We start from the raw sequence: 25779 nt of genomic DNA on the forward strand, positions 1-25779 counted from the left end.
GAAGACTCATGCAGCTCCAGGCCAGCTGTGGTCTGCAAGCTCACCAGGGATTTGTTGAGGGTGGTACCCGCTAAGCATCCTTCTAGGCACTTTATTCTCGACTTGACAAGCTAAACTACTGTAGTCTAAGATCAGTTCTACTTAACAGGAACTCCAGGAGCCTCATTTAAGTCACAACACTCTTTCCAAGCAGTTCAGGGTGTCCTAAGAGTTCAGGGTGGCCCAGCCACAGCTATGAAACCACACATAGAGATGTCTGTAAAGATTTAGAAAACGACATCGCCCCACCCTCTGATGTCCTCCGAGTACTACCTTTCCACCCTTGCACCCACCATGCATATCTACGGAAAGTTAACAGCTAGTGGTTCCAGAGACGGCCCGACAAGCCACCCCATCCACGGGCTTACCCAGCTTTAGCTGTCTGACTCCTCAGTGCTGCTTTCCCCTGCCAGCGACAAGACTGGCAACCTGGGATGTGCCAAGTTCTTGGCTCCAAATTGTAAAACAAAACAGTATAGGAGGGAATTTGCAAGTTAGCTGATTTGCAAACACTACAGCAAGCCACTGTGTAAACATTTGTTTCTGTGTACCTATTACTTCTCTCAGGCAGTTGTTACCTGGATGCCATCCTGACAGGATGGAAGTATGCTGCTTCTTGAATTACACGGGCTTCCGTCAGTCACACTTCAATGAACCAGCTGACTGCGCATCATTAAAAGCTAAAACCAACCCACCCAGCCAATAGAAGAACCTGAAGCAGAAACCCTTCATTAAACAGCAATCACAGGGTTGCTCAGTAATTATGGAGGGAGGGTCTCCACTGTCACTCAGAATCAACATCAGGTCTCCAGGTGTTTCCCATCTGACGAAGCAATGCCACTCTGAAGGTGCCAACACAGGGACCTGGATAAACAAGAAGCCGCACACACTCAGGGGTGTTCACCCCAACTTTCTCTAGAAGAACAGTAGTTGGGCACGTGGGTAATCTTTCAATGTTCCTGACTCCAAATACCACTTTCCTGAAGTCACGCAAACCCACATTTACTAGGCCTCACAAAACGTGGTAAATGTTCCAACTCTTTATGTGCTTGAACACTGGGTCCCTGGTCCCTTTCCACATCAAGAGAGGCAGATGTAGAGGGGAGGCAAGGTCCTCCCATAGTTGGCAGGCAGAAGAGCTGGAAGCCAAACTCAGATGCACCTTACTATAGTCTATTTTTTTTCTTAAGGATTTAAATTTTATTTATGTATGTGTGCATCTGTGTGTATGTAGGTTTGTGAACTTGGGGGCCAGAAGAGGGCATCTCTCCAATCCTCCTGGAATATGCAGTTACAATCAGGAAGTTTCAATGAATTGTGAAACTCTAGTGGTTGGTTATTGTTAAAGCACGTTCCTGGTTCCACAGGGTTGGAAGGCCCTTACGAAGGTTATCTACTGTTTCTGGCTCCAGGCAGAAAGACCTTACATCATCCCCAAGAAAGGAAGGTTCATGCATTGGTAAAATCTTCCTGAATCCCCCTACCTAAGAGGCAAGCTGCAAGCATCACCTACCCGAGTGGCTCTGTAACTAGCTTTGGGAATGTGTGGAGAGCTGTGGTGTAAATGCAAATGAACAGCAATGCAAGGCAGTGCAATTCACCACCCAAACCTTCTACTCCAGCCAAAGAACACACAAAGCCTTAGCTAAAATGCCAGTCTTTGTCAGAAAATAGATTTATTATTGATAGTGAGTGAAGTTGTCAGTATTCACTACAGAGGTTGCATAAGCCAAGGTTCGCTTTATATTGATAAAAATGCCTTATTTCACTTGCAATCATAAACATTATTCCAGTGAAAGAGGTACATTTTCTCTCCTTTCTTTCTTGCATGATCACCATAATAAGTTACAATGAAATAGCTCCTATATAATGAGAGAAGCGTACACCCAGGCCCCACAGCCCAGGCGAGTGTACACTGTTGCCCCAGCCCAGTACTTTCTTGCTGTCTCTCCATTTGAAATAGTTTAACATCCCCCCTCCCAGCTTTCTCAGAGTGGAGGTCACTAAAAGGTGGAGCCTGAAGTGAAGAGAACATTTTATGTCAGTGGAAGTTGGAAACAGAGTACAAAAAGGTGCAGTGGACCGCCTTTCTCTTTATTCATTTGAGGGTTTCATTAACACTTAACAGTGTTCTTTGATGACTGATCCTGATCTAGACCTTGGCTTCTGAAACTGTTGATCAAAACACGTTATGATTCTGTCGAGTCCATTTTCCAATGCCTGTCTGTCTTTACTGGTCTTCTCTTTAATTGGGGCATTTTCTTACTAGGAAAAGAAAAATGTTCCACCTCTGGAATTAACGTTGAAGGAGCTTTGCATGTTCTCAGGGGTAACTTTATCCTCCCTTCTCCAGCATGCTCTGCAAAAGAAACAGAAAGTCTAAGTTTTACCAGCAGGAGGCAAGGGCAAACAAATGGCAGTAACTATTTAGGATGATTACAGTGCTTTTCAAATACCGGCTTCCAAACTATGAAACAAAGCATATGCTTTCTCATCTCAAAATACCACTGCCTCTGAGCAACACCCTGCTTCATCAATTCCAATCTCCAAATGACCCACCCACCGGCATCGGGGAAGAACATGGTCTGGAGGATGGTGGGGAGGAGCTGTGGGTCAGCTCCATTACCACGGACATCTGGAAACAGGGCTACAAGTGACCGGGAAATTTGCTGAGGCAGTCAGTGTGGAGTTGGTGGGGCACAGTACAGCAGTTACACCCAACAGCTCTTGAGGAAGAATCTCATCTACGAACCAAGCCCAAGCTCAGAGACACCACCTGGCTCTGGGGAGAATACAGATGTCCACATATATGCAACACCCAGCAGCACTACAGACAGGGCTCTTCCCAAACTGTGCAAGCGCTCTCTTCACTTTCCAAGTAATGGGAACGGGGACGTAGACAAGAACCACCAACAGAAACTGCAGCCAGCTGGGCAGGAGGCACACACCCCCATTCTTATAGAGCCTTAAGAATGAAAAGGCAGTCATCTCCCTTTGAGTTTTAAAACCACCCAGGAGGGCAGGTGAGGCCTGCAGCTGCCTCTGCATCCTGTCCTCATGCTCCATGTCCCTGCATCTGACACCAGCTCAGCTACCGAGTCCTCACTGCATTTAGTTAAGAGCCAAGGGAAAGTTAAGACATGTACCCTTGGGAAATGAGAGACTAAACATGGTAATAATTTGCCACTTTTTACTTATTTGCTAAATATATGCTAGGGTTTATTACGGAAAACACATGTACATGGTAAAAACAAAAACAAAAATAAAAAAACCCAAAACCTCGCCCAGGAAGAAAGCATACACGGGAAGGTTTTTGTTCAGACTGCATTCAGGGAAGGTAAGAAAGAGTTCAAAAGTTCTGCCTGGCATGGAGGGCATTCTCTACGGTTACAACGAAGGAGGGCACTGCACCCTGTGTCTCATGACAGTCAGAATACGGACAGAAAGCCTGGGCTGTGGGTGGGGCGGGGATGTGTGTGCAGCAGTGGACAGTGAGGAGCCAGGCAGGGCAAGCATGGACATGAGGTGGACAAGCTTCCTGCTGGCCACTGGAAACACACGGGTATCCAACCAATGCTATGTAAATAGGAGAATGGCAGTCATGAAACTGAGCCTAGCATCCTTGGCACAGTGAACTCAACAGAGGGGAGTGTGGAGGTAGAAGACCCAGCAGACTGGACTAGAAACCAAGCAAGAAGGAAAACACAGGCACAAGAAGCCCAGAGAAGAAAAGAGGGCAGTGAGAAGAGGTTCAGGAGGCCCTTAGCGACGGGGTGTGGGAGGGGACACTCGGGGAACAAAAAAGCACAAGATAAATTTAGTTTTCAGTTTGTGGACTGATTTTTGATGAGGCATTCCTACAGGACTCTTTGGAAAGAAGTTACAGGTTGAGGAAGAAGGGTCAAATGATTTAAGACAAAGAGGATGGGGGGGGGGGGCGGGAGATACAGAAAATGGAGAACAAAGAGTAGAAGAACAAACAGGGGATTTGAGCCCTAGAAACACAGGATGGACAGTTATCTCATTATTCTAGGGTCTGTGATTATAGGTCCCTATGTGGTCTGGGGACATGGGGCACTAAAGAATAGACTCAAAGGCAGGCAAACCAGTGAGTCAAACAGGAAGTTAGAAAAGCACAGGTCCAGAAAAAATGAAGGACAAAGCAGAGGAAGCAAAAGCTCCACATGGTGGAGGGGCCAGGAGAATGCACACTGCACACGGTGGAGGGGCCAGGAGAACGCACACTGCACATGGCGGAGGGGCCAGGAAAATGCACACTGCACACGGCAGAGGGGCCAGGAGAACGCACACTGCACATGAGTGCACTGCTACCAGCACTGGGTTTGTGGGCAAAATAAAACCTCTAACTGTGCAAGTTAGACCCTGTCTGCCACTGTCACAGTGTCATAGCATTTCTTCTAGGCTCACCTCTTTTTAACTTGATCTGTGTAAATCTCCAATTACCCAGGTGGATACTCTGTAAATACCCAATATGCAGACAACCTCACCGCCCAGTTCTTTACTACATGCACTATGGAAGCCAGTCTGAAGCAGATCTATATTGAGCCCATTTAGGGCTTCTGGCTACTGGAGAGAGTGCCTCTTTTGAGTGATACTCTATGGCCACTCTGCATTGGGGGTCATGGACCCCACATATAAGGTCATGGGAACCTTAAGCATTGTGGCATCTGCCAGGTCTGGATCACATGGCTCTGTCTCTCCCCATACAGCTAGGTGACAGTATGCCTCTTTTCAGTGTTGTGACATAATCTGCAGCTAGTGCAACACAATGAGAGCCATAGTTAAAGGGTTCTCCGAGGGCTCATAGATTATTTTAGCCATTCTTTTCTCTTCAACCCTGAGCAATTACAGATGAGTAATTTTCAGTCAAATGCTAGCAATGGTAGACTTTCCAGAAGAAAGACAAGCTGGGCCCGGCCTGAATGGAGATTAGAACCCATTAGAACACAGGACCACAGATGCATAGTACACTGTACTCACGCTCACCACACACCCTGCCACACATATTAAACTCCAATCCCTCAGAGACGGCACAATGGCTCAGTGGAAAGCTGAGGGGCTGGTCTATACACCTGCTGTCACAATGCACTTAGCTTCTACCAAAGGGTGGCAGAGATGCTACGAAATGGCCCCACTGCTGTCAGAGACAGTAACAAATACAACAGCAAGTTGGGATTTTAAAAAGATGAATACACTGATAAACATTCTGTGTTATTACTATCACAGCTGTGCAAACGAGACCTGCTGAAGGCTAGGGTCAGGGCCATGGTTGGAGGGAGCCCCAGGACTGACAGGTCTACACTGCACCTCTCAGGCTGTCCCATCTCTGCATCTTCTGTATCTAGATGCTGCTGGGTTGGATTTCAACACTGCATAAATTAACACTGCATAAATTAACATTGGAAATTCCCTAAAGAATGGAGGGGAAGCTTTGCAAGCTATATTAAAAAAAAACCCGCTGCTTTCATTTAAAGAAATGCTAACACTTAATCTTAATGTGGAGAAAGAATTCCTCGCTGCTGCTCCCCATTCACATATCTGGGTCTGCAGAAACGCCTTTTGTAAATAGCTGCACAAATTACCAAAAGGAGTGAATGGCTCAGGCATCAACACTGCTCTTTTCCAAAATCTCTTTCAGTTCCAGCCACTGATGAGCTCACACTGTCAAACAGGAACAGTGCCCCTGGAGACCCAAGATGGTGTCTCGTTTCCACTTATTAAAACGATCTCAAGCGCTTTTCTCAAATATTTTTGTTACACAGTCGTCTAGTCAGCCAGTTTCTGAATCTCAGCTTTCTTGCAGAGGCTGACTACCCTAGCAATGAAAAGCCACTGGCTCTCTCAGTAGATTTAAAAGGACTTTAAAAGCAAACCTGTATTGCTAAGCAATCATTACAGAGAGAATGGGATTTTAAAAGAGACCACCCAGAGTCTGTGTGTCCCTAGATGGGAGCTACCCGGAATCTCCCCAAGGTTTCAGATCCAGTAGGATTAGGTGTGGACATAGGAAGGTTTTCATAATGGGGTGGTGGGGGGTGGTGGTGCTAACAGAGCAGCAGGTCCTGAGTTAGGCACAGCCTCAGTATGGAGTTTTCACTGAGGAAAGACAGGAAATGCAGGGGTGCAAAGGAACAGATCTGTGATAGGGAAAAACCCAAAGAGGACTGTGGGTGAGGAAAGAAGGAAGAACACTCTATACATCCAGCTTCTGAGAAGCCAGTTGCCTGGGTGCTGTTCCTCACGATCTGGAAGTCTGCTGAACTAACTAGTTTTGGTCTCAGTGTCTGTTCCTTCCAGTCAGGGTCATGCTTTGTTCTTCCTGTTTTTGTAGAAGACACCAGTCAACTTTGCCTGGATCTCGTTCATATCATCCTTGTCTCTGTGTGACATTCAAATTAACTCACAAGTAATTAACTATTTATACAATTTGCCACAAAAGCAGACAAAACATTAACAGACTGTAGCTAAAACTCTTGGAAGATGAGCCCTAGGAATAAAATACCTATTAAGAAAAATGAAAATCTAGCACCATGGTAATATATTAAATTCAATTTTTTTTAAAAAGAGAAAATGTCATAAAGCAATGTATTTCTCTTGGAAAGCAGGTGAGAAATAGATTCCTAGGATAGACAGGGCTTGGGGGGCATGAACGTTTGGAACTCAGCTGGCTTGAACAGCTTCAGACCTGACAGGTGGCCACTCCACAGGCGGCCACTCTGCAGAGTGAGTGGGATCATCCTGTGTACAGCAGCCCAGCTCCAAGATTAACAAACGACACTAGGTGATGATACAGAATGCATGGAACGTAATAAAAACATGTCGTCAGGGGCCTTCCTGCAAGGCTGACCTCGGTTTATCTTTGTGCTTTCTATTACACTAGATGGGCTCCTCAACCTAGAGGCAGGGGACCTGAGAACTGTCAGTGTGATGTTAGCCTAGAGATAGGCTCAGTGCTCTTCTCTTGGCACCTGCTGTGAGTGCTAGGTGACTCCTCACCCACGACCACCTGCAGCTTCAGAGGGCATGAGAGGGCAGAAGGAGAGCACTTCCACTGAAGTGGCTTCTGCCTTCTTCCCATTGCTTCAGAGACTAAGTTTAGATGCTTTCCTAGGGATAGTGAGTTTAGACTGCTGCTGCTAGGTGGTCTGGACTGGTAGCTAGTGACAGTGACCTACCTTCTCATGAAAGAAAACAGACAGAATCTGCAGGATTTGGTGAAAGTTTGGGGTGTCTGAACCCCACTTCTAACCTTCCAATTCAGAATCTTCAAGGGGGAGGATGGGCATGTGCATTTTCAACACTTTTCAGAGACTGTGAGGTTCACACGTGTCTGTGGCCTCCTGGGTTTGAAATGCAGAGCAGGGGGTGGACTCTGCTGGAATATGGCAAATTCCCACTCTGGAACTGTGGAAAGGAGAAGATGAGGTTGGGCCCCCGACCTCCACGTCCTCGTCCTCCAGCTCCAAGAGCTTGGCTGACATGTCACGGAGAACTCACTTCACACAGCTATGAAACAGACTGCTCTGACATTAGGTTTTTTCCTCAAGAGCCTGGATTTCCAAGTCACGGCCAACCTGTTTCCAGGACCTTTTCAGGCTCAAAATCATAGGGGAACATTTTGAAGCCCAGCTGAACACAAGTCCAAATTACAGGGAAGGTAAAATTTAGTGTCCTTAAGAAGGCTGAAGAAATTTTGCCTAGACAAATTCCTCCATACCTGCTGATCTTGTAGTCCTCTATTTTGGAATTAACCAACACTAGAAATTTCATTTATATTTTATAAATGAGAGGACGGGGAACATTAGTTTTGGGAAGTATAATACCACATTGAGATCTAGCCTCACTGGTCAAGGTCTTGACTCTACATTCTCTCTGTAGCCAGGGCCCTCTCTGATCTCAACAGTTCAGCAGGGAGAACGGGTCTCAAGAAAAAGGTATTTGGCTACCAGCCTACTCCCTATGTAATGATTTAAGTCTCTGCCGAGTTTATGGACCTCTGACTGCCCTGCTATCTGACTTCAAGCCCTATGCAGACCCCAGACCCTTGGGAAACTCTTGGTCCTGATTCTTCCCATCATGTACTCTTACTGCATCTCCAAAGCCCCTCACCTCCTAAGGACTACGTCTCATAGAGTAAGAGGTATCCCGGTACACTAGGAGCCCGGTGCTGGCTAAGGCGGCAGCGTTTTGTAATGGAGTTCTTAGCTGGCAGGCTATGCTTTGGCAGGCAGCTGGGGATGGCCGGTTTTCCCTTTGCTGGCTCTGGAGAAACTGAACTGTTTCTAGCCTCTCTGGTCATTGGATCACCTTGATTGTCAGGAACGTAAACGTGAGGACAGGGTATGTAGCTGAGGCCACACAGCAGCAGACGAGTCACAAGGGCAGCTGACAGCAAATTCCAGGAGGTAAAGGCACTAAAACCTAGAAAACCTAGAAACCACAAAATGAAGATGCTACTACTAAATAGACGATGCCTCCTGAGCCTATATCTACCTCTTGCTCTCCATCATGAATGCAGTATAAGCTCTTGTAGATAGAGCTTCAAGCCCTCAGTTCAGCAAGAAAAAAAACTAAAGTATTAGTCACGTGAATAATCTGGAACAGGGGCAAAAGCACTACCCAATATCCCTACCATCAGGTGAACACAGACTGTTCCAGGAGAATCACATTAGTTTTTTGTTGTTGTTGTTGTTGTTTTTTTTGTTTTTTGTTTTTTTGCTTTTCTGTGAATAGCAACAGGGCTGAGAAAATGCTAAAATGCTTAGAATTCTTGCCTACAACACTGTAGGTAGATGTTAAGGCAGCGAAATGCTACAGGGAATATAATGCTGATCTATAAGCCAGCCCTCCTTCACTTTAAAAATTAGAAGTTGAAGCCGGGCGGTGGTGGTGCACATCTTTAATCCCAGCAGAGGCAGAGGCAGGCCGAACTCTGTGAGTTCAAGTCCCAAGACAGCGTGGGCTTTCATACAGAGAAACCCTGTCTCAAAACAAACAAACAACTCCCACCTCCAAAATAGAAGTTGGAGTGCCAGGTATGGTACTATACCCCTTTAATCCCAGCACACAGCACACAGAGGCAGACAGATCTCTGTGAGTCTGAGGGCAGTCTGGTACACATGGTGAATTTGGGGCCAGCTAGGGATGCACACACAGAGGACTCTATCTAAAAAAAAAAAAAAAAAAAAAAAAAAAAGATGGAAAAAGAAAAAAGATGTTGGGGACACTTTATATTATTTACTCCTGGATTTTTATTCTCTTCCCTGTTTACAAAGTCCCATATAAGTCAGGTGTGGCAAGACTAAACGGGAAACAGGCTTTAACGACAAGAAGGGGAAATTCAATATTGGGAAGCTTAGAAAGTTAGCAGGTTAAGCAGGTATGGGGGAGATATAAGTCTATGTCAACTGATGCTCCATTTTAAATGCTGTACTTAAATAGCTAGCCAATAGCTTTTACAACTTAGAAATAATATTAGAGCAATTTAGTGTCTTTTTTACCCTCATAAAGAATACATAACTTAATACACTGACAATAAGTCTAAACGTCTCCCGTCAAACCACAAGGAACTGTTTAAGAATAGCTGAAGATTAATGTCAGTGAGTGGAGGAATGGGAAGAAAGGAAAAGTAAGGCTAAGGAACATCCGGAAATTTTCCTACCAGTAAAATCTATTAGTCTTCCCAACAGCACCCCAGGGACCTGTGAAAGCTCAACCTTATGAGTCACATAAAAGTGGAGTGGACTATTGTAATGATTCCACATGGGGAACCCTTGTACAGTGTTGGAAATGGAGTGAGACTTAATGGCTGCTGTCTTGTCCCTGTCCAGTACGTTCTCTGGACCTACCTGGAAGGCTAGGAGGGAGCACGCTGTGTACTGACAAACTTTCTTCTAACAAGGGGGCAGAACTGGGATCCCGAGGTGAGATTTTCTTCACAGGGAGCGTAAGGGCAGCCTTGTACCAGAGGGTGACAGCTGCCAGTGATACATACCAGGTCCCTGCTGCCAACATGGTATGGCCTTTCACGGAGCAGGCAAGTGGCCTCCTTGATCATGGGCACTATCACCTCATGTCCTACGTGTCCGTTTCAGCAGCCTGTCAATGTTCATTTTGCTATTACTGTTTTCATTTTCCCTCACTGTCTCAACTTGTATTTGTGGATGATAGATGTCTCTTCTTAAACTCACCTGCTCCAAAAACAAATATCACTTAGTTTATCTTGAAAATTTTTGTTTTGTTTTGTTTTCATGGCATGTTACATCTTGAACTAGTTGTTAAATTTACCATCATGACATCCCTGGGTTTCAACACTCTCAACTGCAAAATGGTAAAAGAAACCATTTCTATTTACATCTCAGAGTGTCATAAAAAACATGTAAGAGTAGATGTTGAAGTGACCTTGAAATCCTAAAGCCTGAAGAAATGAAAGGGTCTGTGTTTCACGGTTCTTAGCTATTTCAGTGCTGTTCAACCTATGGCAAGATTTTCATCTTTTTGATATTACTCAGCTACCATCCACTTCCAAATAACTGAACATAGAGTTGTGAAATACTAGATACTCTAATCAGACTAGCTGCAAGTAATAAACCACATGGCAGGCTGGGAAGTGAGTGGGAAGGAAGGTGGGTCTCTTTTTCAATCACTAGTATCATTTCATGATTTTCCTACTTGATGATCCTGAACCTGAGAAAAATGACAGTGGACTGAGTATTCTGCACAAGTGAAGCCATCACAAAAATCACCCAGTTCACTGAAATCAAAGCCCAAGGCCAGGATCTAGTAAGAGACAGGACGTGGTGACAAACCCAGACCCACCAGACTCTCCCCTCGACTGCACTGTGTGCCATGTATTAACTGGTTGCACACTGAGTTTATTTTGTTTAATTCCATAAATAGGATCCAATGACACCACAGGACTAAGTGTGATTCAACAAGATCTCACCAGTCAAGGGTGGAGCCAATGCTCCAAGGCACGTGCTTTGCCACTTCAGCAGTACCAGAAATCACACTGTGGAAATAGGCACACGTGTTAGACACCAGTCTTAAAACATGCACCTTGACACAGCCACCTTTTCTATTGATGACTCCGTGCCACCTCCACAAGCCTCTATTATCTGATTAGAAAAATCCATGAGCCAACCTGTAAGTCCCAAGTGCTCAGGTAGTATTGCTATTGAAGGTCGGGGACTTAAGAGCTCATCAGAGGCTGTTTATGACAAATAACAAGCACTAACTTAAAATCAGCAGCATTACCTCTAGCAAGACCTGTAAAGAAAAGAATCCCGGCATAACTCAGTTACGCAAGTACCGATATGAGCAAGTAACAGACAAAAGCAAACCACAATGCTTTTTAAGACAACACGGGCTTTTAAATCTTGATTACATTTTTCCCACTTAATGTTACACAATAGCAACCCTCCTTTCAGATATTTATGGACTGTTGGAAATTTACACTAAGTGGTATTATTATAACTGGAGCAAACTGGGCTATAAGAAGGCATGCTGTGTAACTCAAACACTAGATTTAGATAGGTAAAAAGATCAATTCTAGGGAGTTTGTCAGAAGAAAGAACAAAAGTTTCCAACAATTTATGTCTTTCCAAACCATATGCACCCAACTATAAAGCAATTATGTGACCTGTTAAAATTGTTAATTTGCTGTATGGATATCATTAACTTTCTAAAGCACATAAATTAAGAGAAACTATGCATGTTATGAGTGTCATATTATGCAGTTATGAAGGATCATGAAGCATATGAAAAGAGGGAAATCCTTTCCTAAATATGACTCAGGTGTGTGAGTGTGAGAGCGTGTCCCCCGGCTTGTGGTGGTTTAAAAGAAAATGGCCCTCATAGGGAGTGGCAATATTAGGAGGTGTGGCTTAGCTGGAATAAGTGTGGCCTGTTGGAGTGTGTCACTGTGGGGGTGGGCTTTGAGGTCTTACATGCTCAAGTTACGTCCAGTGTCACAGACTCCTTCTGTTGCCTATGGATCAAGATGTATAACTCTCAGCTCTGTCTCCAGCACCAAGTCTGCCTGCACCTGCCATGTCCTGCCATGATGATAATGGACTAAACTTCTGAAACTGTAAGTTAGCCCCAGTTAAATGTTTTCCTTTGTAAGAGTTCCTGTGGTCATAGTGTCTCTTCACAGCAAGAGAAACCCTAACTAAGACACTGCTCTAAAGGGCTCTACCAACTGTTGGGGAATGATTAGTGACTGAAGGATGGATTTCTTTTATTTTTGCTAGACCTCCTACTACTTATAGACTGCAAGTTTGCTAGCTCCTTAATTTATACCCTTCTTCCATGCTGGCTTTGAATAGTGGCTTAGGAATGGGAGGTATTAACCATGAGGATATAACCATTGGAATCATTAGAAGATGAAAGGTTCAGAACAATAAAGTACATTTTTAATATATTTTTCTCCCTGCACAGAGAGAATTCAGGAGCGCTTAACTCTTCTGGCACAGGGTCTCGAACCCAGGACTTGGAGCATGTCAGGCAAGCACTTACACTCTTCTTTTACTTTTTACTTTAAGAGAGGCTCTCATGAAGTTGTTCAGGCTGTCCTTGAATGTGAGGTTCTCCTGCCCCAGCCTCCAGTAGCTAGGATCACATGCCTGAACCACTAGGCCTAGCTAGAATCTGGACTCTTCTGATAGTGAACTGGATAGAACTTATGAGCTAACCAACTGATTACAGACATTCTTGATGAGGAACAGCTGAGTTTAGAAAGCTTTCCCACATGTTAGGTCCTCACCACTGCCCAGTGACAACTGGGCTTTCTGTTTTTCAGGTGTCCAGTCAGCACACACACCCACCTGTTTGGCATGGTTGACACAGTGCATGTACTGGCTGGCCAGAGCGGAGCAGCTGAGGGTCTGCTGGGTGTTCTGGCGGTAACACTGGAGGATTTTGGTCTGCAGATCTGCACAGACTGGATGATATTCATACCGTCTGAAAATAAAACAAAGATAACTGAGACAAGGCATCCTCAGTCACTGTAAGGGTCAAGGTTAAAGACTAAATAAAACACACAAGCCTAGTCCTGAAAATGACACCACTGCCCTTGCTCTACAGCCTGGTCTGGCAAGTCAGAAATCTGCCAGGCCCAACTTCTCTCTGGCACACCACAGCCAGCAGGTCATGAAGCTCTGGCCCCTGCAGTATGGTCTTCCATACTCACTGTTATTACAGAAATCCCAAGTATTTACACTTCCTGGATCCAAGCAATGACCTCTGGTCTTTGTGTCTACAGCCCCGTCTCTCCCTCTCCACAGGCCACCCAGAGGGTACTTTGTAGTCCATCAAGCTGCTCTCTATTGCTTCTTTAATGACATACAAGGCTAGCAGACACTGATCAGGCTCCTGCCTGCCTTTAGCCCTTGCTGCAGCCTGGGTAAATTATGCTCAGGGTCCAGTGTCAGGTCTCACATCTGTGGTCACAAACTGCTTGTGAGCTGGGAGATGCTTAGCACCCAAATTCTCACCCTTGCAAATGTAACTGAAAACTATCTACTCACCTGTCAATGCGTAACTGTGTAACCTGCTTTGAAGAACTCACACTAGTTTTCTGCTCCACACAGTCCACGCTTTCACTGCCCATGTCACGGACTATACAATCATTGAGTGCAATCCACCAGCCTACATTTACCAGAATGTAAATTCCAAGGAACTATGTTTGTTTTCTTTGTGACATTCACTATTCAATGTAGATACTTTATATAGAAGCCATACAATAAGCTTGTTGAATGAATAAAAATGGGTAAACATCTAAAAGTCCTCCAGGTTAAATTTTCGCTATTATATTTACAAGTCTCAGATTTTAGTTGGATTGCTCTCAGTGAACATGCCATGCCAAACATAATTGCTTCCACAAAGCTTATAATACACACTTGAAAATAATAAGCCAAATGAATTATACAAACAGAAAATATTCTTGTTTGTATGACAGGAGAACTTGAGTTATAGACTAACCACAGAGAGAGAAAATACGCAAAACAATCATTAATCTAGGAATTTGTGTTTTTTTAAATTAGTTTGTTTAATAAAAAAATGCTTCCAGTCTTATCAGTTCTGTCTGAAATTTAAATGTGTTATTTCCATACATCCCTGAAGTAGCATTACTTTAAGTTTAATGGGTTCTAAACACAAAAGCCCCAGAGAACACAGGGGGATATTTCCCATCAATAAGGAAACCCTTGGGTGACAGTTTGCTTCCTCATTACTTTTACCCAACATGATAAGCTAATGTATGCTTTGCTGGAGTGGAAATACAAACCACTTGACTGTCCTTGAGGGAATCTTCTTCCCACTACCCCAGAAAGGAAGTAGATGTACAGGGGAAAATGATCCATAGATTTTACCTAACACTGTTTACTTTTTCATTCAGTACTTTACTACTTTGTCTAATACCTGAGAACAGATTTTAAGTCCAACTCCAGGGGTTTCGATTCTTTTTAAGCTTTTGATGCTCTGGGCGTCCGTGGATTTTTCTGGACCTGAGCTTCCCTAATCCCCGACAAATGAACATCAGCATCAAAAAGGAGTCAGCTGTGCTTCCAGAAGACAGCCTCAGAAAACCACTGACCAAGTGATGACAGTAAGACTCGGGTCTGGGTACATGATGAATACAGTATGACTACGCATCAAGTCAGCTGAATGCGGCAAATACATGGCCAACAATGCTGACGACTCACACAGAGAGCTGAGCTATCGAGCTTCTGTCCCAGTGCGGACAGAAGACCAAGTCTAGGGGCAGAAAGGCAGTGGGGAACAAAAACAGGCCTGAGCAGACCCACGGCCCTTCACCAGTAACAGACAGGTAGCAAACACACTCACACACTGTATGTTTACACACACATATGTCTATATTTTTCTCAAGACTATTGCAATAGGCAGTTCATTAATGCCACTCCCTCTTTAGAAAGCAGCAATGCAAGTCATAAGCACTGACCCTGAGCTGAGCACTCAGTCATGCAGGTTCAAGTCCACAAGTTATTTATGGTTTGAAGTGTATCAAAATATACTTTTATCACCACAAATCAATATGAGTACTCGCTTTCCAAGCCCTTGATTTCCTGTCTGGTAGTCTGTTCTCTGTGTGGCCATCATCTGAAATCCTTTTGGTATACATTTTAACCTGTATTGATGACTAGATGCAGAGTGGGGGAAAGAACAGTGGAAATCAGCATAATTGGCCCCCAGTTCCTCCACTGACTCGGGTCCATTTCTCTTGGACTCATCTGAATGGCACAGATCTGCTTCCGTATTGATCTGCAGGGCACGTTATGCTGTCCTAATGCACTGTTTTCACTCTGGAAGATGCTAAATGAGATTACCATCCAACATTAGAAGGCCATAAAGCACAAGCCATGGCACCTTCCATTCAGGAAAAGGGCTTCAAAGACATTTCCAATATGCATTATGAGAAACCCTTCATATAATCATAGAGTCAGCAATTGACTTTTATTGACTGCTTTCGTGCCTGCTGAAGGAAAAAGCCACTATTAGGCAAAAATAAGAAAAGGCAGAATCCCAAGATATTTAGGTTGGAAAATTAAATCTTAGTTGAAAAGGACATTTAAACAATTTAAGAAAAGCTGAATGAAGGGATGATAAGTGACAAGATAACAAGCAAGATGAGTACAAATCTGGAAAACACAGGACAGTGGTAAGGGAGACAGCTATGCAAAGGGGACTGTTAATAACAAAAAACACTTCTCTTTCTTCTTCTTTCTTTTCTTCTTTCGCTTATGTGATCATTGGGACCTTTTAATAGAACCCATTCTCTTCTTTCATTTCTTTTACTTTTTTGGGGTTGTAGTTTTTTGTTTTTTTTTTTTTTGAGACAGGGTCTCTTTATGTAGTCTTGGCTATTCTGGGAACTTGGTATGTAGACCAGGCTGGCCTTGAACTCTGAGATCCACCTGCCTCTGTCTCCTGAGTGCTGAGATTCACCCCATCCATATCTTCAGTGCATGGCCAAGGGGCTGGAGGGGAGACGCAAGGGGAGGGAGGACTGGAGCCCCAAATTCGAGACCACAGAACAAAACCCCAGGAGGGCCCTCTTCTTCCTGTGGCATTTGGGAGCCAGCAAGACTTTCCCTTTTTCAGCTAATGCTTCATGGCAATATTAAAAAGCATCTAGGAAAATAAAAAAACGCAGAGGTTTTTCTTATTACACTCACAACAAGCCCGTAATTGATCCCCTGGAAAAAAGACCAGACAGAGAATCAGGCTGTTTCTAATTTTCCAAGGGTTCCAACCACCTGGTGATGGACATAAAATTATCACTACCATGTCAGGTTATTTCCTTAGGAGATTTTCATGAAGGATGAATTAACTGGTCAAAGGGAGGGAAAACACTCTGGGTACAGCTGAGGCTTATGTAAGCAGTACCTAGAAGCCCCTCTCAGACCCTCAAACACAGTGACACTTGGTTACCAGTTCTCTGGCTGTCGGGGCCTCACTGATGGCTCTCCCACTTTCATGTTTGTGAATCTTCTTTGATGTGAGTCAGAGCTTTAGATTCCGAAGAAACTACTTATCCATCTTTTTAGTTCTGCTAATATAAATGGTACATATAATACGGTAACTTCAGAGAAGGAAATATATGGAGATAGTTCAGAAGAAGTCATGTGGTGACAATCAGCAGTCAGAATTCTCAAAGCTCTGGGGAACACAAGAGTCATTCATTGTGAGCACAGACACAAAGAGGATCGTTTCCTTGTACGTTAACCAGGAAGTACCCTGTGAGAGGGCTACAACACTAAGATGAAAAACTACTGGGGGTGTGTTCGGGAGAGGGGGAGAAAATATGACTTAATGAGATATCTGATGCGAAAGGCAACACTGTTTTCTTACCAGGACCCACCAATGCATCTTTCATGAGGTCAGATGTTTCATGTAACATGGTCGTGAAGGGAAACCTCTCATTCTTAAGGCCCAGCTCAAAAGCTATCATTAAATTATACCGACTGTTCTTTAGATGTTAGCCCAGTGGTCAGCAGTGCTGCTTTTCTTTCAAAATGCAACACTAAGTCTATGTATGCTCACCACCAATACTTAAATGATATGTTACTATCTCTTATCATTCATAATAATGTCATAAAATTCAATGAAAAGGATTTAAAATGCAGTCATCGTTTATTACATTTTCATTGTACTTTACCTTATAGTATCTTAATACTAATTTTCACAATAAAATATAAATAGCCTCTTCCTAATATTGAGAGATCTGAAAAACAAACTTAATTTCAAGCATATCTGGCATTCTTAATAATTGCTAACCATTTCATTAATGATGCCTCTTATCTGAGCTTTACTCAAATTTCCATAATTATGTATTAGAGGCCAAATACTGCTAACAGGTGCCTGCTTTGTTTTCCATTTGTTCTCACATACATCTTGTGATGCAATGTCTTGAAAACTAACAATTCAAGATGCTCCCCACAACAACTATTACTAATGCAATGTTAACTACCCTGCTGCTGTCTATTATCACAACACAAAAATAGCCCATAGCCTCTGCCAGCCTAACATTAAGTAGCATGGATCTTGACTACAACCGGCTAAGCACTTAGTTCAGTGGTTCTCAGCCTTCCTAATGCTGTGACCCTTTAATACAGTTCCTCAGGTTCTGGTGCCCCAACCAGAAAATTATTTTTGTTGCTACTTCATAGCTGTAATTTTGCTAATGTTATGAATCATAATGTAAATATTTTTGGACATACATAAGAGTTTTGCCAAAGGGACTGAGAGCCACAGGTTGAGAAACACTGACCTAGTTTAACAGATCAGCTAGGCTGACAGAAAGACCACTACTTGTAATGAGTGCACACCATTAGACAAGACAGTCAGCCTGGGTGTCCTAAGGGAAACTACCCAGGGTAGATGTACACAGGAGAGAGTCAGTATTCCACATCTGGAGACTTATCCAATGCCAGAGAGAAAATATTTTTGGGGAAAAAAATGCATCTATCTAAGCAAAGTGCTGGCACACACCTGCAATTCCAGCACCTGGGATGCAGGGAGGTTGGTGTGGTAGGGTCAGTGAGGGTTATGGAGACTGCCTCAAAACAAAACGCCTGCACCAAAGAAAGTTTTTCTGGCTAACAAGTACTTACAGGTATCACCAACACTGTGTTGGGTATTATACAATCTAGGGGTAACTGAAAGTTTCAGGAAGGATATACATGTAACACGCAAATACTAAGTCGTTCTACATAAGAAACTTGGCTATCTGAGTAAGGATACTAGTATGTGTTGAGATCTGGAACTAGCCTCCTAGGAATCCAGAGGGATGAAACCTGACTTACAAAGAGTTCTATTCTGTAAACCTAGTGCTTGAAGGATAAACATCTAGCTCCAAGTACTTTAATATTTAATGTTTTAATTTTAATCTGCTGACTTTGAAAAAAGAAGTGAGAACCAAACTCAGTAATCTGGATCCACAAGAGAAAGGTGACCAGGAAGGAGGGAAAAGAAAGCAACGCCAATCTTTCTGTATTTACAGTCCTGAACAAAAGGCCCAAAGATGCTGTAAGGAGCAATGTGGTCCTACCCCACCCAGATCAGATGACCTGGCATCCCCTAAGTGTCAAAGTACTACATGATGAGAATGTTGGATGCATAAGAACATGTCCAATTCTGCAGTGTATTTCTCCTTTCTTATTAATTAATATTGGGGGCACTCGGAGTTGACAGGGCCAGGAAGGACAGAGGAGGAGTCAAGTTCAACAGCATGTGTCCACATACTGGCTACTGGGGCGGGCAGCTGGTAGAGAACAATGCCCTCTGACACTGTGGCACTTTGTAGCCCAGCTTCTTTTCAGGAGCAAAGTTAACTCCAGTCACCACTCTTAGCATTTTGCTAGCACCACTGAACCTATATGGAGTTCCATGGCCTGGGTTCATCCAGTACCAGTGAAGAACTGGAGAGTACCACCTCTACCCCTGACATCTGGACTTAGAAAAACGGGACCATATGACCTCAGAAGAATGATGACCCTTACTGTTTGGGTTTGTAAATAATCTTTTGAACAAAAAAATGTGTTACTCATTCAGGTGAAAAGATCTGTGAAGTCAGGCATCTGGTGTGAGGCAAAGAAACAACTAGGTTAATTTTTACTTCCATATCATGACTTTTTTGACCCATATCTGGCCTATGTACATAGTTTGTTATCTCTAAACTGGAGAGAAATGAATTCTTTAAGGGATCTGGAGTAAGAGACAATGTTAGGTAGAGTTAGGGGACATAGACTATAATGAATGTCAAAGTTTTAATTCAACCAAGAAAAACTGGAAGCCAACTTCTAGATCACATCTTGCTCAGGACACAATGGTTTCTTAAGTTCTCATCATTCTACAGCTACAGACTACCACTGTCTGGGTTGGGAGACTTCACTTAGAGCCATCTTTTTCTCCCCTTTTCCCTTAAAATGACAGGAATACCGTTATTGCCTAGTAACATCAGACAACAGTGCAGCAATAAAAGGAGCAACAGCGGCAGTTCACACTGAGCATTCCAGGTGGAAATGGGACATCTTGCCTAGCACATGGGAGAAAAAGAAAACCTAACTATAGTTCATAGGAGCGAGACTTGGTTATGCAGTATCTGGGGACATGATCCTTTGTTCTTTCAGATATCTGCAATGAAGAGATGTTCCAGGACACAAGTTGAGTCTACAGAAGACACTGAAGGAGACAAGTAACCTTACACACCTAGTGTTCCTATTTGAACAGCTCAGTAAGAGGGCAGCCCGGTTTACTGCACTATTATACTAAAGACAAGCACGGCATTGCCTCTTACCTGACACTTTGTAAAGCAACTCTTTAATTAGACAACTGGGAACAGGAGAAGCTAAGTATACACGATGCATCAGCCCCAGGTTTTCCTTACACATGTGTATCTGCACAATGCCCAGAACTGAAGCTGACACAAGTTCACAGTCATCTCACCCATGGATTTGTGACCTATGTTCATTTCCCCACGCTACTACTTTGGAATGCTCCCAATATTGGCCCAAGGATGGAAAATATGAGGATTTGGTTGGTTCATGAATTCTTTCATCCACCCATTCACTCTTACAATAAACATGATTCATCCAGCAATGATTATTAAGAATTCATTACATGCCATCCATGGTGACAGTTGATAAATGAGACGTGAGCTTGCCAATAGCCTAAAAGGGTGGAACAGAGATGTACATGAGGATTAAAATGTGACCCAATGAAAAAGGTATCAACACAGTACCAGGCACTGACAGGGGCCTGCTTTGGAATATGGCCAAACAATATTCCAGATGAGAAACCTATCACTGGCAAACAGGAACTATGTACTGGCTTTAAGAATCCCTTAGGCTACTTTTCAATGGCACAGGGAATCTGTCCAGTGGACCCATTCTTTAGGGATTTTCAACTTGGGTGGTAAGTACACCCACAACCATATGACAGTAAGCCTTCTACACTCTTCTGCTTCCCCCCAGAAAAAAAGTTCTGACTATGTGGTTATGATGTGTGTTAATACAGGCTCAGCAGGCTCAGTCTGCAGAGGTGGGAGCAGCTGTGTGCAGTAAGAACTTAGAAGTTCTGAGTCAACCAGAGACTCCATACAGACAGAAGCAGAAGCCAAGTCTCATACCCACCAAGAATGATGTAAAGGTTCTGCAGAAGCTGAGTTCTGGAGAGAGTGGTGGTAATTTTTAATTGGTAGGCTCTTCAGCACTCATTATTTCCCCTACCAAAAGTGCCTTTTGGAACCTTCCTACTGGGCTGTACTGATGTTACCATGAAGGAGAAAATCAGATAATTCAATCTTTGATCAAAGCCCAGATTTGGAGGCAGAAAAGAGAGAGGAAGAACCTGGATAAATTGGGGATTGTAGAAGGATCTTGGGGCACAGAATAATGTACTAAAATTAGAAGAGAATCCTGGAGAAGAAAGGTAAGTCACACTGGTCATTTAGAGGAGAAAAGGACTTGGCTGAGCACACCACTCAAGTCAACAGGAAAGAAGAGATCATAAGTTACAGACAGGGCACCAGTGCACAATGGGCACACATTTTCAGACACGACTTCAATCCCAAGGTCTTCAAGGGGCATTTCTCCCTTCATCCCCCCAGTCTTCCTGAAGACAGTCCTCCAGTTCAAAAGAGAGAGAACTGGGAAAACTAACAAGAGGTGTCAAAGGGCTATAGTTTTGGCCATCTAACAGGTTTTTCTTCTTTTCATTGCTATGTGTTTGCATGTTGTATGCATATGGATATATGAGTGGAGGCCAGTAGTGGATGCTGGGTGGGTGTCTTCCTCAATTGTTTTCCACTCTTTTTCTTTCTTTTTGGTTTCTCTCTGAACTTGGAGCTGACCATTTTGGCCACACTTGCTGGCCAGAAAGCTCCTAGGATCTTCCTATCTCCCCCTCCTCAGTACTAGGATTACCTGTACACACTGCCGGTGACACCCAGGTGGTTTTTCAACTGAACTCAGGTCCTCCTGCTTGTATGACAAACACTTAACTGACTGAGACATCTCCCCTAGATCTCTACTGAGGTGTTCTAACACAGGATACTTGCAATGGACTGACACCCTTCTGAGAAAATTACAAACACAACTTCCCAAGATAATCTTTCCATACCTACTTCACATGTCTTATTAAATCCTTCTAACCACTGGAATTTGCCTAGTGCCACACTGCAAAGTCACAAATCTCCTTCTGGACAGTATAGAATCAGCACCCTGGGATTAAACAGTTACACATACCCTTATGATAAGCTTCTAATAAAAAAAAAAAAAAGAATTACCCTTTGGAATGAATTTTTTACACTCCTCTGCTGAGGGAAGATGGGGTAGGGATAACTGTGATGAAATTTCAGTTACCTGTGCATAAAAATAGGTCTTGGCGTCTCTACTGTTTCCCTGCTATGATCAAATTTAAGTGAGTACTTTCAATATCTAGGCATGAATAGCTTAAGTAAAAAATTTTAAAACTGTCACATATCTCAATGAAGACTGTGACATATCCTAAAAAATTAGGATAAGACCAACATTTAAGTCTGTAGTGAGAGTGTTGTATCACTTACATGGTACTTTCTTTCACTACATTTTAGAAGCAAGATGCAAATACCAGATATACACTGGAAGGGATGTATGGGGCTCCCTTTGCTGCAAGAACTGCAAATGTATGTATGTTAGTGACAAGTGAAGGATTAAGACAAAATTCCCCAGACTGATTTGCCCTTTAAGTGTCAGAGTGTTGACAGTGTAGAGCGGAGGCAGCGGGAGTTGAGAAGAGGGCCGAGGCAAGCCTTCTGTCTTCCTTCCATCTGTTTGGACTGTTCAAATGAGAAGATGCTTAGGTGCTGTCACTAGACTAGGGAGACCACCCATGGATATAGGGCTGTCAGGCCGACATACTGCCACATGGGCATGACAGCTGTAGACATTATGTAGTGGGCAGCAAGGATTTTAGGTTCATTCCTCTAATCTTTTACATTGCCAAGGTCACATGTAATACAAGGTAACCTAAGTGTTAAGGAAACACTGCAAATGGTAAGTGCCACAACTGTTTTGAGAGGGAATGTTCACCTCTAGCCTCTTGGAAGAGAGAAGACAGGATTTTAGAAGGTTCCTAATTGAAGGGTGGACTGTAAGAGGTAGAGGCCACTTGCCAGGGCCTGTGTGAGCCAAGGTCTAGCCTTAGAGGAGTCTAGAATGTTCAGAGCTTTCAGAGTGTCATGAGGTGAGGGTATGGTAGGGCTGAAGGAGGTAGTGGTGAGTAAGAAGAGGTTAGGATGTCTTATAATACAGCTCAGGCTTTATTCCACAGGAGAAAGGACACTACTGGCCTTTCTAAACAAGGAAAAAGTTGTTCCAACATGAATGACTGGGACAGGTGTGGATGTATGTGGAGGTCTACCAGCTGGCCCATGGAGTAGTACATAGATGTAAAGATGAAACAGGCTACTAAGAGGAATGGCTGGAAAAGAATGGAGGCACTGGTAAATAAGGACAGGATAACTAGACAGGACGTGGAGGTAGAGAAGAAGGCAGATTGGGAGACTCACATGTGGCCAAGGTCTTGGTAATCAAGAGAATGAGGGTGCTTAAACATTGTCAGGAAGCTTAAGTGGAAATGACTTCCAACCCTCAGGACCCAAGTGTGCAACTAGGTCAGCTAGAGGGCAGTGCTCCAACCACAGATTAGAAATTCCCAGGAAACACAAAGGAAGCGAGGAGACAGAAGACAGAGGACTGCTGAGCTCTGCGCACCAGCTGTGATGAGAAGCGCCAGGGCAGGAAGATGAATAGTTGGAGAACTGAGCATGGAGAGGCAATGGCATAGTGCAGCATCATAAGGCTGGGATGGAGTTCCACGATGGAAAAGACAGTTGAAAAGAACCAAAGCGATAAAGGGCCAGAGAATGTGGTCCTCAGCGATCTGGAAAGAGAACTGCACTGCAGTACATAGGACAGGAGCCAGATGGCAGGGCACTGGGAAGTGGTGAAGCAATAGAGGCTGTGGCTTTGGGTGGCTCATAGTCTTCCACATACCAGGCACTGGGGAGATGAGGGAGAGGGTTACCAGCCCTTCCCCCACTTCCCAGAAGAGACACTTTCATGTGTTCCATCTTGCAATGGCCAAATCAGAAAGGGATTAAGCCCGACTGGACATGATGGCAGAGCCTCAGATAAGATGGCAGGCATCCAGCAGGGTTTGTAAGGAACAAGGTTGCCTTGTGGGGTCAGAGGTGAGGTAGAGAAGCACTCCAGTCAGACAGTGAAGGCAAGGAAGTAATCCAGGAAGACAGGGCCATCAAGAGTTGGACAGAACTAATCAATTTCTTTCTTAAAAACTCCTAGAAATTTACACAGACATTAAAGGCTCAAGCCAGAAAAAGGACCCATTCTATAAACAGAGGAAGGTATTCCCATGTAGAGTGAGCAGTAAAGGTGTGCTCCGAAGCCAGCCAGAGTGGATTATATGGAAAGAGGTCTTTTAAAGAGAAGGCTGGGCTTGGTGGCACAGACCTGCACTATAATCTCACCATTTGGGAGACGGTCAGGAGGATCAGGAGGTTGACGATAGCCTGGGCTGCATAACAACCAGAAGGCATGGGGAGGGAAGAGTATGGTCTGTGCAGACAGTGTGTGGTTGAAGAGTGGCAAACCAGACTTCTTGTCTCAAGCACACAGTCCACAGGGGGCGGCGGTAGGACTGCTAAAATCATGACTGGTGAGACTGGAGACAAGTGGCAGGAAACAGGGAAACTCCAAAGGTTAAATGAGTCATCTATCTGGTAGTAGCCGAACCCTTGAGAGTAAACCACACAAAAGAGGATGATTCTAGGACAGAAGCTAGGTGCAAAGCAGCAGAGACAGAATACAAGTCAGAGGAGGCCCAGCTGTCCTGCCAGGCTGTGCTCCCTATGCAGGACTAGAGGACACCATTGCAGATGTTCAACACCAGCAAGGCGTGTACCAGACTTCCTCCTCTGTCTCCCATTAGATATCTTGATACACAAAGAGCAGGGGCATATCTGACATTGACTCCAAGTTGCTGCTTCGCTCTTGTATGGAATGTCCACCATTTCCACTTCCTGTTCCACTCTCAGTCACCATAAGAATTGATAGTTGGGTATAGTTAATGGGAAATGGAGAAAATTTGCGATAAAATACATTAGAAAAATATGAGTTTATAGATGTTGATCAACCACGATTATTCATTCTGCATATACTCATGATGTGCACAAGTTCAATTTAAAATCATATAACATCTATATGCTGACATATGCAGAAAATACATCTTTAAAAAAAATAAGAAAGAAAAGCAATTGGAAATAGTGCAAGGAGGAAAAATGGATAGGTGGCTAGAGTCAGTAATGAGATTTACTTTTGCATGTGAGTGTTAAAATTGTCCTCATGAGCATGGGTTGCTTATCAGGAAATAATTCATGCAATAGTCTACTATCGAGAGACACTCTGTATGACCCAGGAAGCTGCTGTAAGAAAGCTTGCTTCCCTCCCCTGGATGCCTAGGTACAGCAATTCCTAACCATGAGGCTTGCTTGCATGGGTTTCATGCAGTGAGTTAACCCTGAGACACCAGGTGTGAAACTTCACACATTACAACAAGACAAAACCACACACTTGAAAGTACCTCATAATGCCTCCATTTGTATCAACCTTCAGCACAAATTTGATACAAACCCTTTGGATTTAATATCTCAGCAACTTTATAAGAAAAACAACAGAAACAACCCAAATAGCCAAGTCATGGGTCAAGGCATTGGTAGTACTTTACCAACAAGCTTAGACAAGCCTAGAGGCTTCCTCCACCTGTGAAATTCTTCCCAGGTGGTCTTCTCTGCTTTATCACACTCCTCCCTCTCTTAATTCTAAATAATTCCCAAAGCTCTGATCTTGGACTCACTCCATCCACCATTTCTGGAGAAGTCTTTCCTTCTGCTATGTGTGCAGAGTTGAATTTCTACCCTCTTCCTGGGTCAGTAGCTCCCAGAGCTCAGGTTGCAATGGACCTCAGTTCTGTCAGACAGACAGCAATCTTACCCTTCTGAAGCCAGGGCTAGCTGACAGTGCTTTTTGATTACCTCTACCACTGAGATTTCTATACTAAGCATCAAGCTAGACCTACCTGCTTAAGTGACTGTTTCTAGTTGCTTATACAAAAGCCCTTTACCAATGCTCATGACGA

The 25779-nt window shown here is 43.8% G+C and overlaps 1 protein-coding gene across 3 annotated transcripts in view; it reads right to left on the reverse strand.

Annotated features, from left to right (window-relative positions):
* Nucleotides 1-2112: 2112 nt before the first annotated feature.
* Nucleotides 2113-25779, reverse strand: part of Chchd3 (coiled-coil-helix-coiled-coil-helix domain containing 3) — a 278206-nt gene continuing 254539 nt past the window's right edge. Inside the window, exons 7-8 of one of the 3 annotated variants that reach the window (XM_059257530.1) lie at nucleotides 12888-13023; nucleotides 2113-2398 (exon numbers count right to left, since the gene is read on the reverse strand). In XM_059257530.1, coding sequence (XP_059113513.1) covers nucleotides 2375-2398; nucleotides 12888-13023 — 160 coding nt within the window. In that variant the 3' untranslated portion in view covers nucleotides 2113-2374. Of the gene's footprint in view, nucleotides 2399-10069; nucleotides 10251-12887; nucleotides 13024-25779 lie in introns of those variants that run through there. The other 2 variants (XM_059257529.1, XM_059257531.1) reach the window with 2 other exon arrangements.

This window comes from Peromyscus eremicus, chromosome 3 (assembly GCF_949786415.1).
Source record: "Peromyscus eremicus chromosome 3, PerEre_H2_v1, whole genome shotgun sequence".
NCBI classification, from domain to species: Eukaryota; Metazoa; Chordata; class Mammalia; order Rodentia; family Cricetidae; genus Peromyscus; species Peromyscus eremicus.